General features: G+C 30.8%; 4 protein-coding genes across 4 annotated transcripts; 2 read left to right on the top strand and 2 right to left on the bottom strand.

Moving 5' to 3' along the window:
* Positions 1-1094: 1094 nt before the first annotated feature.
* On the bottom strand, positions 1095-2711 carry LOC112603006 (metalloendopeptidase OMA1, mitochondrial-like). Its single transcript, XM_025351404.1, has 2 exons — positions 2232-2711; positions 1095-2164 (listed from the first exon to the last, which is right to left on the bottom strand). Exons 1-2 carry the CDS (start codon positions 2414-2416, stop codon positions 1150-1152), a joined length of 1200 nt encoding a protein of 399 aa, XP_025207189.1. The 5' UTR covers positions 2417-2711; the 3' UTR covers positions 1095-1149.
* A 638-nt stretch (positions 2712-3349) lies between these two features.
* LOC112603005 (GDP-fucose protein O-fucosyltransferase 2) lies at positions 3350-6193 on the top strand. The gene is made up of 7 exons (XM_025351403.1): positions 3350-3784; positions 4076-4193; positions 4274-4412; positions 4480-4708; positions 5427-5725; positions 5826-5955; positions 6025-6193. The coding sequence occupies exons 1-7, from the start codon at positions 3642-3644 to the stop codon at positions 6176-6178; spliced, it is 1212 nt and encodes a 403-aa protein (XP_025207188.1). The 5' UTR covers positions 3350-3641; the 3' UTR covers positions 6179-6193.
* Positions 6194-6214: 21 nt separating this feature from the next.
* On the bottom strand, positions 6215-7302 carry LOC112603020 (probable cell division protein kinase ECU08_0230). The gene is made up of 3 exons (XM_025351424.1): positions 7083-7302; positions 6764-7030; positions 6215-6653 (listed from the first exon to the last, which is right to left on the bottom strand). The coding sequence occupies exons 1-3, from the start codon at positions 7300-7302 to the stop codon at positions 6235-6237; spliced, it is 906 nt and encodes a 301-aa protein (XP_025207209.1). The 3' UTR covers positions 6215-6234.
* A 7287-nt stretch (positions 7303-14589) lies between these two features.
* On the top strand, positions 14590-16811 carry LOC112603004 (the record flags this gene model as incomplete). The annotated part of the gene is made up of 3 exons (XM_025351402.1): positions 14590-14837; positions 15862-16617; positions 16721-16811. Coding segments are annotated over exons 2-3 (836 nt in total), but the record flags the coding sequence as incomplete, so codon positions are not given.
* Between the last annotated feature and the right edge of the window lie 562 nt (positions 16812-17373).

Genomic DNA, 17373 nt, shown 5'->3' with positions numbered 1-17373 from the left:
AGGTATATTTTGTAAGTAATTGGATAGAGAAGTGTGGGGGGGGAGGTAGAGGCCCCCATAAGTCTGTTTCATTTAAATATGTAAAGTCTCTTCGAGTCAAAAACTAAAATTGTATCTATGTATGATATATAATATAAATGGATACTTTAAAATTTAAAAACGTTGAGCACACATTTATTTGTTGTTTTTTATTTGATTAATCGTCATTGACTTTAATAGTTTAACATGAGATTTAACCTCTATGTATTTATGCTCTAATGCCATAAATAAGTATTATACCATTGTCCATTAATACCTTTTGAATCACAGGTGACAGGTCCAGTTTCTTTTAATTAAATACATTTAACTGTAAAAAAAAACATTATTATAAAATCAATATATTCCAATGTGCCCAGTCTATGCATTGGACAACATATTGATAAATAACAATCCATTAAGATTTAACAAAACAACCATATGATAATTAACTTATTTAAGGGTTTAATAGATCATCATTGATTCAATGATAGCATTTTTAGTGATCCTTTATATAATCCAATATAAGATAAAGTATTATTTTAGTTAAGAAAATAAATAATAAAACATTTGTTTTTAAACATGAAGGTGAATGTATAATATTCATGTTAATTATGAATTTATAATTTAGCTTCAATAGTAATTAAAAAACTTTGTTAATTTTCTTTATAAAAAAAAAAGATAAGTCAACAAATTTTGTTGGTTTGTTTAATATTATTTATTATAACAACTAACTTAAGAAATAAAAAAATAAAAATAAAGACTGTACAAAGGTAATTAATGTTATAAATAAAATTTGTTAACATTTTTTAACTTTTTATGTATAATAAAAATGCACATATTATTATCTCATCATCTTTACACTAGAGTAGTAGGCATCATAGTAGTCAAGGCATATATGAGATTGTTTCTCAAATTTTGAATTCTTGTTTAAAACTATATTATTATTAAATAAAAAACAAAAGTAAAATATGGTAACAATTGTTTATAATATATATACAGATGATTTAACATTTATAAAAACATCATGATTATTGTTCATGACAAAATTATATTAATAAATAATATAATTAAAAGCACCATAATAATTACCACAGTAATCTATATATTTTGGACTACAATTCTTAATTATTGTTAAAACAATGAGAATTTTGACCAATAACTTCTATCTAAGGACGGACATCCATTTTGTTGTCTTAATTGTAACGCATATGGTAAAAGATCTTCAATATATTTGACTCGTTGACTGTGAGGCGGATGAGTAGACAACCACCATGTGTCTTTATTATTTGGATCAAGCTTTTCCATTCTCTTCCAGAAAACTGGTGCTTGACGAACATCAATACACGCATTAGCTGCTAACATCAATCCATACTTGTCAGCTTCGATTTCCTGGTCACGTTCATAGGGCAACATCATTACTAAACTTTTAAAATAATGACCGAATAAGTAACCTAAAATAGCTTCTGGTACTGGAAACACTGCCCACATTATAGTAAGTGGTATAAGCCAAAGCATTTCAACTAATTGTTCTCGACTCAAACGTACTGCATGATGATTAAGGAAACAATGTGCAATTTCGTGTGATAAGACAACACCTACTTGTTGGTCATTAGCTGCATATAGTAACCCAGAAAAGACTATTATCATGCCATTTGGCAAAACCATAGCGTTAATTCTTGGATCATTGACAACTATCAGAGACCATTTTCGATTTTGTAAGCGATCATATGGCTTATTGGCATTTATCACTAGCATTGCTATGGACAAAGCTCGCTTGTAAAGCGGATGTGATGGACTTAGCACAGATTGTTGGTTTTCATTCAATAATTCGTGGGCAATTGAATTTGCCAGTTCTACCATTTGTTGATTTGTAAACAGAATTAATCGACGTTTACCAGTTATTGGATCAAACTCCATGTGAGCAGCACAGTATACGAGAAACAAACCAATGGCACTAGCTATGACAGCAGTTATTTGCTTCCGACGTTTGTGTACATTATACCAAAACTGTTGCTTTTCCTTTGGACTCAGTTTTGTCCACCAGCGACGTATACGTATACCCAACACCATAGCAAAAAACTTGGCAACTGGACGCAACACTAAAGCTGCTATTGGAGGTAATGGAAGGCGGTTAACGGGTGATATACTGAATTAAAATAAAAATATTTTCAATTAGAATGAGAAATAATTGTATAGTAACTGTATAAGTATACCTAAAATATCTTTCATTTGACTTCAAACGATTGCTTCCATTGTTGACAACAAGTGGAAACCGGTACTTGTGAACGGTGAAAGGCATGTGACGGGTATATGAAAATCGATTAAGTTTTCCACATGGCAGCACATGCAAGATGCGTGTTTGGACACATAGCCTCCTAAAGCTATTGCCGCAAAACATTTTTGATCCAAAAGTTTGCTGTCAAACCACTCAAACTTCTGACGTGTAATCTAGGCCACAATAAAATATTAGAGCTTTTATACTATTGAATCAAACGTCGGTACGATGTGAAGACGGCGATTCGATTGGAAGACATGTTAAACGAGGGCTGCAATTGATGAAACTCAAAAACTACAACATTCATGATATCGCTGTTGTCTTCTTTTTTAAAAATACTACTAGCTATCATTTTTTAATTAAAAAGAATGATTGTTAGCCTACATTGACTATCACAAAGTTAAAAAATAATAGTTATATAATAATTAATGTTATGTAAAAATCTGCGTTGACGTATATCTTTGTACGAAAATGATTATGTTTACGTCTGATATGGCAATTATTATCACGATAGACGATTGATGTGTATAATTTATTATCATATATAATTGTATTGTATGTCATTATTATTATAATAAGTAATAATATTATGTGAAAGCAATAACATTGATAAACGTTGATATAAAATTGTGATCAGTGGTTAATAATAATCCGTTTGTGATATGCCGGTCAGCTGTTTGAAATAAAATATAATATCAAGACAAGTCGCTGACACGGTACCTACTACCACAGCTACTACCTACACAATTTACAACTCGTGCAGCCGTGCTATTATTATTTATAATATATTATAATAAATAATAAAAAAAATTGTCCATCATGACCTATCCACGAATTCAACGTTACCCATCTCGTCTCTCCTTTCCACAGTACTTTTTAGCGAGCAACTGCTTTATAAATTGCCGCGGCGGAGTGTCCACTGACTTCATTGACCTGTGAAGGAGATAATACTCTTGACGAATTTTTATCTGTAATCTCGACGTGAACAATAGTCAGCATTATAATATTATTGTGATAAGATAATCATATCAATTAAATTTTTTGTAGCCGAGCCCCGCTGAGGTGGCCTGGGCAGTGGGCACGATGTCCGCGGCTGGTGTTACCGGTCTCTTATTCTTCTCTTCTTTCTTTTACTATTTCAAAGTTTAACGGAATGAACGGCCGCTGCAAATTTCCGAGTATAATACTTGTTGCGGACGCTTAAGGCTTGTTGATTTAAAGGTTATGTAATTTATTTACTCGTATTGGCCAACAGAATGGTAGCAGTGCTGTTGTCCGCATTCCATGTAATGTCGCATGACGAATATTCGGTTTAAAATTTAAAAACCATCCTAACGTACTCCGAGACATGCGTCTGGACATTGCGCGGTGGTGCTTGTTGGTCTTGTGGACTGTTGTTCAGTTCGAGTGTTCACTGTGCACTGATTACAACAGTCTGTTAGAAGAAGAAGAAACATTGGCCGGCAGTTCTGTACTCAACACGTTGCCCCGGTGAGTTGGATTTAAGTATAATCATTGTAATTTATAGGTATATACGAAAACATTTATTTTAGCTGTCAGTGAATTAGGTTAAAAATGAATATATATTTCCCTTGTTATAATGCAATGGCTGATGAACATTTTCTCATTAATGATATGTGGTGTTGGCAAGAAAAAAAGTTCAAAAAGCTAGTTTTAAAAAATGATTATAATACATTAATTCATTTTTAGTATTTAAATGATTCCTTATACTTATAAATGTTTGATTGATAAAATAATAGGCACATACTCGATTTTGTTTAGATATATTTTGTATGATGTCAACAAGCCTGAAGGATTTAATTTACGTCGTGATGTGTTCATACGAATGGCATCTTTTATACTTCATATGAATAAAGTGTCCGACTATCATTGGATTTTGGTAAATATTTTTCATTTATTTTCATTTGTAAATTGCAATACTTAGACATAATTGTAAATTTTGTTAAATTATTTTTATAGGTATTGCCACCATGGCATCGTTTGTATCATTGGAGATCATCAAATCTTGTGCAAGACTGTCTTCCGTGGAGTCTATTTTTTAATATAGATTCCATTAAAAAAATTATTCCAGTTGTTGAATTACATGAATTTTTTCAAAGTATGTTACATTTTTTTAAAGTTATATCATGATTGACCATAATATTATGTGTAAATTTATACATTAGTAAACGGATTAAGACCTTTGGATGTCCAAGTTACATTACAAGATTTTAATTTGAAATCACTAGAACAATATTCAGACTTTTCAGACAAGTGGGAAGTAGCCAATTGCAAAGGTCAAGTTCAAAAAGAATTTTGGAATCTAAATAACCTAACATTTACTAAATCATTATGTATATCATTCCAAGGAATTTCCACTCTTCTAGCTGATATTGTTGAGAATTTACAACCAAGGTAATACATTCAGTAATTTAATAAGAATATATTGTGTATACCATATTAATTTGTTTATTATGACTGACACAAATCAAATTAACTAATAATAAATATATTAAGTTAAATCATTTAAGTTATGTCTATGATACCATTATAGTAGAAAACTTTCAACAATTACCTGTTAAATTTATAATTATTATTTTTTATTTTTATATTATAATCTATAATTTGTTATTATTAGAACAATAAGTAAAATTGACGAACAAGGTATGGCTTGAATGACAATTTTAGAATGCCTTCCAGTGAAGGCACTTAGTCAGTTAAATAAGTTATTATTTTTTAAAATTAAAAACTAATTATTTAAAAAAAAAAAATATATAAATAAAATGTATAACTTTCTAATTGAGTTAATTTAAAACTAATATAACATTAACTAGATAAAATGTTTTAAGAATTTTTGTTGTATAAAAAATTTAATTTTAATGTTAATGGTAAATCTAAATAATGGTCTTATTTTTTTACTATGATAATATTTTTCCCCTTTACTTTTATATTATTATTTTCCTTCTATACAGTTTATTTTCTATCTGAGTAACACAGAAAAGAAACTAAAATATTTATAGTGTAAATTGTAATGTTTTTAAATTGATTAGTTATGAATTTATGATTTATGTGTTTTTATGTTGTATAATATCTCTATGATTAATTAAAAGTGTTCTGTTTGTTTTTATTTTAGAACTATTATATTTGACCATGCAGAATTAGCATTACACAATTATTATGGTGGAAAAGAGTATTGGATGATTAGGAAAAGTATGCAATTTAGTAACAACCTGCATGAAATTGCTAAGGAGTTTAAGAAAAAAAATTTAAAACAAGATTATTTGTGTGCACATTTGCGCCGCAGAGATTTCTTATATGGCCATCCTAGTGATGTACCTAGTATCAACAATACAGCTAGACAGATAATAGAGAAATTAAGTTTATTAAATAATATTAGAACAGTTTATATAGCTACTGACACTTCAAAAAAAGGTAAATATTATTTTTTTTATCATTTATTTAGTCACAATGTAATGTTAAATTTCATGTAATATAATTTATATATTATATTTATACATCATTTTTATTTTAGAATTTAAAGAACTTTATAATTATTTGCAACCTTATGAAGTATTTAAATTTGAAGCTGATGAGGAAACCTTGAACAATTATTTAGATGGCGGGGTAGCAATAATTGATCAAATAATATGTTCTCAAGCAAAGTGAGTTTCTTATTCTTGTTATTTAAATGTTAACTTTTAAAAATTTTTAAATTGTATTTTTCTTTTAAGCTATTTTATTGGAACATCCAAATCCACATTTTCATTCCGAATTCAAGAGGAGAGAGAAATTCTTAGACTGCCATCAGAAACTACATTCAATAGTTTTTGTGGAGACAACATTGTTAAATGTACACAACCAACAAAGTGGAGACTTGTAGAATAACAATAGTTATATTTTTTAAGTAGACTTGCAATGTCTTGTGGTACAATGATAAACTGTTATTTAGTTTGTTGGTATCTTGCGTTGTCATTTTTCAGTTTGATATTCAGCTCTTTATTAAAGCGTAACAAGAATGTTCCGGCAGTAAAAAATTTCATGTCTAGTAACTGTACAGCATTTTTGCGGTTATTTGGGTTAAACTGCAGACAATATGTCACTATTTCCATTAGGTGTGTCGGCCACCAGTCATACACTTTTCGAAGTGCCATGGCAGTTTTTGAGACTGTATAAGATTGAGATAGTGGTTTAAAGTTAGCCTCTAAATTAAGGCTAAAACCGTGTTTGCGCAAATACTTGTCTACAACTGCCAAATCACAGTTGTTATTACCCAGTATTTTTGTAATTCCATATAATTGACTGATAATGGTATCTTCAGTGACAAGAGGCATCTTGTTGACCAATTCCGTGAACAAAATGCCTATTCAATACCACACAATATCCATTTATATGATGTAATGTGTTAAACATATTATGTAATATAATATATGTATAATTATTCTCCACAACTCTTGTTGACTGTACACTTACCAACTGACCAAATGTCAACAGTAGCATCATATTTTGTTGATTCCATCAGCATTTCTGGTGCTTGGTACCAGACAGTGCCCATTTCAGTGCTCAGATCTAGTGTTTGATCTGCACAATACATGCGAGACACACCAAAGTCACAAATTTTGATTACACCATTGGCTGAAAGTAAAATATTTTCTGGTTTGATATCGCGATGTACAACATTCTGATTATGTATGTAGTTTAGTCCTCTCAATACCTTTGGCAACTTTTCTGATATTAGAACAGGTCAAATTAGATTGCTAATATTATGGAAATATACTCACTTGATATATACACTTTTTAGTGACATCTATAGTTAAAGCTCCCCCATTTAACTCCAAATATCTGTAAAGGTTGCAACGCATCAACGGGAACACTATGTGAACAAGACCATTGTATCTAAATGCTTCAATCATTGACACTATATGGTCATCATTGAATATCCGCAACAGACAAATCTCACGCACCATCATCTCAGAGTATCGATGGTTGTGGGCATCTTGATGACCAGTCATTGTGTTATGCAACTTTTTCACCGCTACTACCTGCCCGTTTGTCTTATCAAGACACTTTATAACTGTACCGTAAGTGCCTGCGCCCACTTTTCCCAACTTCTTATACTTGTACATAAAATATAATAATATAAGAAAAAAATGTATTTTTAAGTTAAAACTTGAAATCTAGTTGTATAGGCTTGTTCTTGTGTACACTTTGCAGAATAATAAAAATAAAATTAATAGATATTTAAAAAATAAAAAGATGTATTTTATTAAAAGAAGTAGATTTTCACCATGGAAACATTTTTAATAATTTCACTTTTTTATATGTAAGAGTATAACAAAGTAATAATTGTAAAAGTATGTAAAACTATTCCTTACAATTATGAATTTCATTATAATACTTTACAATGATTCATTCAACCAAACAATATCACAATATAATATTGAAAAGTTATAATTTTTTTTTTTATTAAATTTAAGTTTAGAAGCTTGTTCAAGTGACTATTTATTGGTTTACTAATGGGTTTGTTTTGTGCAAACAAATTTATATTTAAGAGCATTGGTATGAAAACAACTTGTTCCTAGGATATTATACCTATTGTGTTTTTGTTTTGTTTATGTTTATATTTTATTGATCATTTTACTGACTATCAATAACTATTATTGTTTTGTTGGCTTGTTGTGTCTTAGTATATTTTATTAATTATTATTTATAACTGATTATAAACTTAAGCTTTTCAATCAATTCTCATGAAATAGTTTGCAACCATGCTTTAAAGTTTAAAGGTTTTTTATTTGTTTTTTAATATAACATAATTATTGTGCTTACACTTTATTTTAAAATACGTTTAAACACAATTATCATCAAAAATGTCATTTAAATAATTTGTTTTACTACAATGGGTTAACAATTATCTTACTACAATTTTTGATTATTGAACGATCTATATTTGAATAACTTTAAAGAAATAGATTCTTGTACATTATAAACATCCAAAGTCTAGATGTTGATAATTCTAGTTTTTTGGAATGTTCTTCTATGTGTTGGCTCTGTAAAGGTTTTACAGTGTAAATATCAAATGATATAATTTTATTTTACTTTTTTTTTTTGTTTTTAATTGTGCTAAGTCTTAAAATCATAAGATTCAAATGATTTTAAAGAATTAAAGTCTTGGAACATTAATATTATGATATATTTAGTATTAGTTATATTATTAGTTTAATATTTATGTATAAAAAATAAACAATGACATATTGTTAATAAATATCAATACATTGGCATAGGCAGTCTTAGAATTTAATTTTTGGAGTGACTTTAATTCTAAACAGTTTTTTAACATGCATTTAATATTGTAAATGTTTTTATTAATTATATTTACCCAAATTAAGTATGTATTGTAATATATAGATATATGTACCTATGTATACAATTGTTATGTATATTAATTATTAGTTAGTATTGTTTAATTAGCACAAAAAAAAAATAATTAGTATGCAACATACAAATTTTATGGAAACAAAAATTCATAAAGTTACCTAATTGTAGCATTATTTAATCTAAAAACGACAATAACAGTGTTAAAAAATAAAAACTATTAGTTGTTCTACAAAGTAGTTTTTTTGTTATCCATCTTAAACTTATTTGAATTAAATCTGAATTTGAATTAAAATCTTCTTAAACCTGTAAGAGTAGTGAGTAGAAACTATTTCCTAAAAAATTATAATGTTTTCAAATTTTCAAATTTTTTATGTATTACTTTCAACATTTGACTAAATTAAATGTGTGTTAAAATTTTAGCTCTTAATAAAATAAAAATAATATAAAACAATCAGGTATATTATAGTATTTATTTATTAAGTTTATGGAATTATTATCATTAAATAAATATAAAGAATAATTATTATTATATGTTTATAATTTTTAATAAATAAAAATAATATTAATTTTTTACATTAACATATATAATATCTAATTATGTATTTATAATCATTATTGATTAAAGATGTATTATTTTTGTTTAATATTCATATTTTGCAATAAAACTAATTTAAAAAAAAGTTTGAATTGTTTGTTTTTTTTTTTTAGTTTGTACCTACTATCAGATTATTCGTGTTGTAAGAGATATACCCAAAACTACACACCAATAGCTTAATCAAACTACTTAAGTTAACTATTGGGTAATTATTAATTTGCTATTTGTTCTGATACTCCATTAAGAATATAGTGTAATATAGACTTATAAATTTTATTACATAATTGAAAGAAGATAACGATTAAAACTTGGTCGTAAACTTTATAGCCTATAGGGCATAGGCCTAGCAATATTGGAATACTAATAAGGAAAGAAATCATGGTTTATAGTCTGGAAAATAGACCGTCTGTAATAGTCCGTAAGTAATCTCACCGAAAATTAAGATTAATTTCAAAATTTGTAAAACATTTTATAGATACAGAAGGATTATAAATTATAATCTACAATACATTATAGACCAAGGAATCCTTCCCTTAAAATTTAAATACTTATACGACATATTTTTGTATGCGGGGATACTGCTTATTTACTAAACGTATTACCTACGTACCTACCTAATGACTAATAAGCGTCAGTGTTGCAAATTTATTGTAGAGCAATAATTTACAGGTTTTTTTTTTTTGTATTAGTCATTTTTAGGAGGTAGGTAGGTAACAGGTATATCGAATGAGTGCATATTCGATTTTTAAACACAAAGTCGACACCACTGTAAGCATTTTTCATTTGAATTTCATCCGTACCTATTTATATACCTAGTCAATAATAATGTGTCAGTAAGTACCGTGTAATTCAAATCGGTAGTATGTAAAAGAGAGCGCCAGCCACACATCCCGCTGGCTCATACCTATATGGTCTCTCGCCCGCTTGCGGACCGAGACCCGCGAGGTCGGCTACTGCGAGCCGAACACGGCCGATCGGAAGCGTCCGAAAACCGTTTCCGGGACGATGGCGGAGCAGGCGAAGAACACGGGCCTGGTCAAGTCGCGGGACGATTGCACGTCCGCCTACGCATCGGGCGGCGCGCAGACCGACCACAGAAGGCGTACACGGCCTGCCGTCGACTCGATCCGCCACAGCGGCCGGCGACGTTGTCCGGCGCGTGGTCGCGAAAATCGCGGAACCCGCGCACGTGGACGGTCCGTGCGCGGTGCTCGACGGACTGATGCAGAGGACGGCGGACGTGGCCGGCCACCGGCGCGGCCGAGATCGACTTTGAGCGCGCGCGGGGACCGGCACGACGCGGTCCACTACTCGCCGACGTCCAAGGCCGAACTGAGGTCGGCCGTGGGACGGCCAGTGGGCGAAGGCGGTGCGCAGGGGCTACGGTTGGGCGGCCGCGAGGCGCTCCGCGGACAAATGCCGGCGCGTCGCGCTGGACGCGTGGCCGACGCGGAAGCCGACGGCCGGCAACATACGTATACCCACTGCAGAGGTGGATTTCCCAATAGGCACTGTAGGCAGCTGCCTAGGGCGGCAAAGTTTGTAGTGTTTTATTAAAAAACATCAAACTTATATATATATATATATAAAAAAAAATTCATTGCTTTATATTTATGAAAAATAATTAATAATGTGCGTATTTATTTTATATTTTATAGTTTATATTTTTCTACAGTATATCGTATATGGTATACGGTTGTGGTAACTTGTTCAGTCGTTCACCTATTATGAGGGCGGCAAATTGTTGGTGCCTATAGTCGTAAAAAAGATAAATCCGTCTCTGCGTACCAGACGGACGCGTCGTACACCGCGGGCTGCTGGACATGGCCACCGACCGACCGTCCGCGAATCCACGCGTGAACGATTTTAAACGTTTGACTATTGCTTTGCGCGTAGTATACGAAAAAGAGTGGTGCGCTAGCCGCACATCCTGTTGCTGGCCCATCTCTATATATGTTTCCGTTATAGTAACCGTGGAGCCGAAAAGCCGGAGATTCGAATGTATCGATGATCCGAGCGCGGATCAGTCGCATTCGGCGGCTGTCGAGGCAGACAACCTGGCGAGCAGTTGTTACTCGTCCGAGAAGCTCCCTCGCGACCGTGGAACAAGACCCGGAAGTGGTTTGTGGTGGGAAGCGGTGCTGCGGGCGATGGCCGACGCGCTGGACGAGATGAGCCGGGTCGCAGTACGCCGGTCGTGTACGTACTACGGATCTATGGTCATCGTCAACGAGATGGCCACGTTGGTAGCGTGGAACGCGATCACCGGCAAGGCGGTGAACGACAATCCGCTGGTCGGACGTCCGGATGGCCGACGGCGGGACGGACACAGCCGCCGAGTGGCTGTTCCGGCGGTCAACAGCCTTGAAGTGCTCCGCGGATAACTGTAGCCGGCGCGGCTTGCTGGACGCGTAGCTGACGTAGAAGCCGACGGCCGGCAACACGTACCGGACGGACGTGACGAACGCGTCGTACACCGGTTAGGTTATACATTATTATTTTTTTTATCTGTATAATTGAGCCAAAAGGGCCATTTGTATTATTATTTTCTATATCTGTATTATTGGGTCAGAAAAGCTTATATTATTATTATATTTATGTGGTGGCTCTTATGGCTACCTTTATATATTTTTACTTGTTGGGCCAAAAAGGGCCGTAATCATTACTATTATTATTTTTTATTATGCCTTGTATTATATTTTATTACCGTAACATAGAGTTACCATTTCTTTTTCATTGAGTTACCTACTTGTTCCTATAGCTTTAAGTTACACACTCACATGTATACACACGTACACACACCACTCATGCACTAGCACTCACAAGATTTGTTCGGCGATCCTGTCCACTTCCTGTTGAGTATACTATATACATATATACACAATTATGCACAGGTCGGTCGGTTTGTGACCGTATAAATTATAAAGCGTATAATAAAATGGAAATTTTGAAGCTGCAATGTAATATATAGACGTACAATACGATACGATTACAGTAGTCAACTAATTGTTTATATCCCAAATATTTATTCAACGTTTGAATTCCATCGGTTGCTAACAGTTTAATGCAAATAGTGTAATTATTATTATTTTTTAATTTCATCGTGATAATATTTTATTCGTTAAAATTATAATTTATATTAAATATCTTCGTTTTATTTGACGAGTATAGCAATGTTGAGTTTTTTTATAAATAAGCTTAGTTATTTTATAATTTTTGTCCAAACATTTTAATTGCTTGGATGTACATAGAATAATAGTGTTATCTTTAATTATAATATATGTGTACATGCTGATGTTAAACATTAGAATTTTATTATAAATTTTTTCGTTAGTATTTGTAAAGTAGTTCTTTTTTTAAAACTTTCCAAATCATCAGTATTGAAACAATGTTTGCGTATTAAGGTATACTTTGATAATTTATAAAATTGTGTTTGTTGTAAATTTAAGTTATATTATATTATTTAATTAATTATTAGTATTTAATACATTATTAATTAATGCCAAAACACATATTTAAAATAAATCTATGCTGTTTATGAAAGTTTTGAAAATATTGTTAAGATACTCTTAGTTCTTTTTTATTTCAAGTAAGAAAACTCAATTGGAAAGTTGAGTAGAAAATTCAAATTTTTCGAGGAATGAACAAAAAATGTTATAAAAATAGGAGTATATAAAAATACTGTGATATCAAACGAAATATTATTTGTGAGATAAAGTTTAATAAATAATTGGTTTATATTGTATAACTTTATTATACATATTTATAAAAAGTGTGTTGATACATTATGTTTTTATACGACAATAAAGTTGTATAAATTCTAAAATAGTTCTATTTTAATTAAATAATATTGGCGATTGGAGCTTTTATTGATATTGATATTTTTCAGTGGCGGCTCGTAGTAGTTTAACACATAAGAGCGATGAAAAAATTAAAGAACTATAATACATCATACAAAGAATTAAAATCATAAAACATTAAATATTTACTACTTTTGATCATGTACAATATTTAAAATTCAACTGCATCGATACGTACTTAATAGTAAAATAAAAACGAATAGATTTGTGTTATAATAATAAAAAAATATAAATAAATTCCATCACGCCGCCCGAATAGTACGATAGGAATCGTAGCACAATCTAAATTTAATTTCCATATAATTACGCTTATAGACATTAGTCAGTAATACATTATACAGTATTATACATTTATATAGTTACTTGTATATAATAATAATTATGGTGTCCTAAATAGGCAATTAACTACACAAATTTTGAGATTCGTAAATTCATATTCTTCCGATATCTTAATAAAATATTATGATATTATTGTCAATAAAAATTAATTTCTAACTGCAAACCCTTGTACATATTTAAACATCTTTATCAAAACTATCCCTCATTCGTATCACACCCAGCTTTTTCTACATATAATACTCGTTAATTTATTTTTTATATATTACAACGTGTACGTTATAAACGTTAGAATTATAATATAGCTATCGCATAAATAACACTGTTGTCTCATACATACTCGAACTATTAATGTTTTTGAAAAACATTTATGTTCGTATTAATTTACTATTCTGAACGGATTACGTCATGTTTAATGGGGTGGCATTAGTCTACTACCCATCCGTATTTGTGGTAAATGTGATGTAGGGTGGTGCATTTTGATGAGGGGCCAGAACTGAATTTTTATACTACTAGAAATAAAATTTACTATTAAATAATAAAATAAAAAAATATTAAATTATTAATATGGTCAGGTTGTTAAAAATAGGAATCATTCAAAATTAACATAACGTTTTTTACAAAGACGATTAGAAGAAATGTCTAGCAGCACATCATCATTATCCATGCCAAGAACTATAATAACATGAAAGTATATTAAAGTTCAGAAAATTTTTCATTCGTTAATATATGTACAATAACATAATATCATTATATAATTATAATAAATAATAATAGGTAGCTGCCTCCCTATATTACATTATTATATCACTAATTACAGTGCTATATCCTGTGACGAGGACCCAAATACCAGGCCAACGTAGGTTTTTTTAACGGTCCTATTGATTGTCAATTCTTCTGTGATCACAAAATATTTATTATTTAAAATGTTTAAAAACACTAACCATCCCTTATCGTTGTTCAACCGATCTATCCTAGCATTAAATTGTTCAAGATATACTATATGATTATTGTTTGCGTGCGATAAGCTCGTCGAATTTATCGTCGCCCTCCTCCCCTCTTGTATATATGGCATCGGCGTCTTTGACCACCGCTGTGAAAAGGTTAAACACTCGCTAGCTGGAGACGTTGCCGTAAACTCTTGGCCGTGTGTGCCATTGGGGCTCCTATCGTTGCACCCTTATTATTTTATAACGTGTGTGCCGTCGTTAGATCCGCCGTTCTTGCCGTGCAGACATTAATATATATATATAACCACCTGTTATTATTTGGGCAAGGAGTTCGTGAGTTGGCAGTGTACATACAGCATAATCCATACCGGTGTTCCTGCAGCGGAGATTTCACGCGATCACGTTGGTTAAGACCCGAGTCGTCGATATTGGTAACATCCATAAATATTATTATTGTTCTTATTATCATTTGTTTTGTTGTATATCGATTTTTGTCACATTATTTGGGCGCCCTATTTTTTTATCATATTATTATTATTAATCTATTAGCTCAATATTTCTATTATATAATATTGTAGCACGACGGCGCATAAAACAAATTTGTTTATATTATTATATTTATTTTTGGTCACCCGTCCCTTTTGCACGTCACATTATTATAGTTGTTAGCGAGTTAAAACACTGGGTATTATTATCCCTTGTATTATATTTTTTATATATCACCATTTAAAGCCAACCGCCATCCCCGTAGGAGTCTTTGTGGTATACAGTTATTTAATAATATATATTAAATCCGTATGTACATTTATATTCAAAGGTTGAATTACGAATATTCAATTAAATCCACGTATAATTAAATACATATAAACACTGTTATAAATATTAAATAATAATTTTATAAAAATCGTGAATAAGACATGGATATAATTTGATTGATGTTCATGTATAATTAATGTAATTATATACTTGACCCAAAAGTATACAGAAACAGACACTATCTAGTTAGTGAGTCGCTGAGGTAGTTCATGAGTTTCTATTAAACCTTTGTCGATATATATGTCTAATTTTTTCGTATCCGGCTATTTTTGGTAAGTTGGCAAACAACTTAACGTTTATAAAGAATGACTAAAGTAGCTTTTTGAGCTAATTGACTCCTTGTTTACGCATGGGCCATGACATAATACGTATACTAATGACACCTGATGGTATATAAATGTATAATAGTAAATAATTACGCACAATACAATATGATATACTTTTCAAGTTCTCCCAATTGAATACTTAATATAATTTTATACGTCATTGTTGAAAATCAATTTTAACATAATTATTCATTGTATGATTTATATAAATGTACAATAGTAAAAACTGTACCTACAAAAAAGTACTTAGAAATCGGTTTAAAAACAAATACGATGATTGAATATGTTGATTAAAAAACTGTTTAAATTTTAGGTTTATTTAAAATGGTTACCAAGACAAAAATGATACCGAAGAACGAAGATAATTTAATGATCAATACTCGAATAATGAAAATAACTGGATTATACTATTTATTGGATTCGCGGAGTCCAAAAATCTTTGGTCACAACGTGTTCAAATGCATGTCCATTGTTCAAATGTCGATCATGTCAGCAACGTTGGTTGCAGGTATCGTAAATATAATAAAATTTTTTTTAGACGACATCAATTCAATAATGCTGTTTTTGATGTTAATGACATCCGGTACACTCTCGGTTGTAAAACTTTATAGTACAGTCGTAAATTCAGATACAATATGGAACTGTATACAGATGACATCTGTTGACGACTTGTCTTATAAGTATCATAATAGACGTATACTTAAAGATGGCCAATTGAAGTCCAAATCGTATAATATTTTAATTATGTTTATGTGGTTGAATCTCACAATATTTTGGGGAATTTCTCCTTTGTTTATCACAAACGCTTTTTTGGAAATAAAAATCAAAAACAAGATTGGCCGTTACCGCTTCAACATATTAAATGTCATATTTCCTGACTCCGATCAATTTTTCAACGACAATTTCATCATTTATTACTGTATAGAATTTATTGTTCTGATACAATGGGGCCATAGCGCCATGAATTTCGATATACTATTACTGTCGACAAATATTACGTTTAAGTATCAATTAAAAACGATTGCAAATTCTTTCAGTACATTCAACATTACACATAATGACGTTAAGAGTAAGTTATAAAATTATGTATATTTTTAGTATGTTTAAGATGTATAGTTTAGTTACGTGATGGTTACATTTTTTTTTTTTTTTTTTATTCCTATTATATCAAGATGATTGCACAAAAATTGTTAAACATCAAAAAGAATCAGAATTGATGTTTAATTTCAAGAGTATTATTTACGATCAACAGAGTGTCATTAAGTAAGTTTAGTATAGGCACCTATATTGCCTACCATAGGCGTTCGCATACATCAAAAATAGATAGCGACCAATGCTCATATATGATTGGTACTAATATTAAAATGATTAGACCTTTTAAAACTAAATATTCTTTTAATTAACATATAATTAGGAAAATACGAGTTGCACACTATCACATAATATCATTTCCGAGAGAGTAATCGAGGAGGATTAACATTAAAGTTCAAATATAATTAAAGAGGAAAAAATAAACTAATAATGTTATCAAAAATAGATAATCACAAGTAATAAACTTTGAACAAGTGATTAATCAGTACACAATTACAATTAACTCAAAAAAATTTTCAATATTTAATAATAACTAATAGTCATTACACGTTTAACTGTATACAGAGTTTTAACAATAAAATGCACACAAAGAATTATCCTAAATTTTTAAATTAATTTAAAAAACATAATCTAAAATTTATTTTAATAAATAAGGAATATTAATTGGGCAATTGGCAATTACTTCGGTCCGTGAAACATCACTGTCCTATATAGGCATACCGGTGTACTGGTT

The sequence above is a fragment of the Melanaphis sacchari genome, unplaced genomic scaffold (assembly GCF_002803265.2).
Source record: "Melanaphis sacchari strain LSU unplaced genomic scaffold, SCAv2.0 Contig93_pilon_pilon, whole genome shotgun sequence".
NCBI lineage: Eukaryota > Metazoa > Arthropoda > Insecta > Hemiptera > Aphididae > Melanaphis > Melanaphis sacchari.
The sequence above is the reverse complement of the archived record's forward strand: the minus strand, read 5'-3'. Positions and strand labels throughout refer to the sequence as shown.

What these genes read in the sequence shown, in the direction of transcription:
- LOC112603006 (XM_025351404.1), bottom strand. Translation starts at nt 2,416, where the DNA reads ATGTTTTGCGGCAATAGCTTTAGGAGGCTATGTGTCCAAACACGCATC. An exon ending in TCAAATGAAAGATATTTTAG is followed by an intron (nt 2,165 to 2,231) that starts GTATACTTATAC and finishes ATTTTAATTCAG; the next exon opens with TATATCACCCGTTAACCGCC.
- LOC112603005 (XM_025351403.1), top strand. Translation starts at nt 3,642, where the DNA reads ATGCGTCTGGACATTGCGCGGTGGTGCTTGTTGGTCTTGTGGACTGTT. An exon ending in GTACTCAACACGTTGCCCCG is followed by an intron (nt 3,785 to 4,075) that starts GTGAGTTGGATT and finishes GATTTTGTTTAG; the next exon opens with ATATATTTTGTATGATGTCA. An exon ending in CCGACTATCATTGGATTTTG is followed by an intron (nt 4,194 to 4,273) that starts GTAAATATTTTT and finishes TTATTTTTATAG; the next exon opens with GTATTGCCACCATGGCATCG.
- LOC112603020 (XM_025351424.1), bottom strand. Translation starts at nt 7,302, where the DNA reads ATGACTGGTCATCAAGATGCCCACAACCATCGATACTCTGAGATGATG. An exon ending in TATAGATGTCACTAAAAAGT is followed by an intron (nt 7,031 to 7,082) that starts GTATATATCAAG and finishes TAATTTGACCTG; the next exon opens with TTCTAATATCAGAAAAGTTG. An exon ending in TGTTGACATTTGGTCAGTTG is followed by an intron (nt 6,654 to 6,763) that starts GTAAGTGTACAG and finishes GGTATTGAATAG; the next exon opens with GCATTTTGTTCACGGAATTG.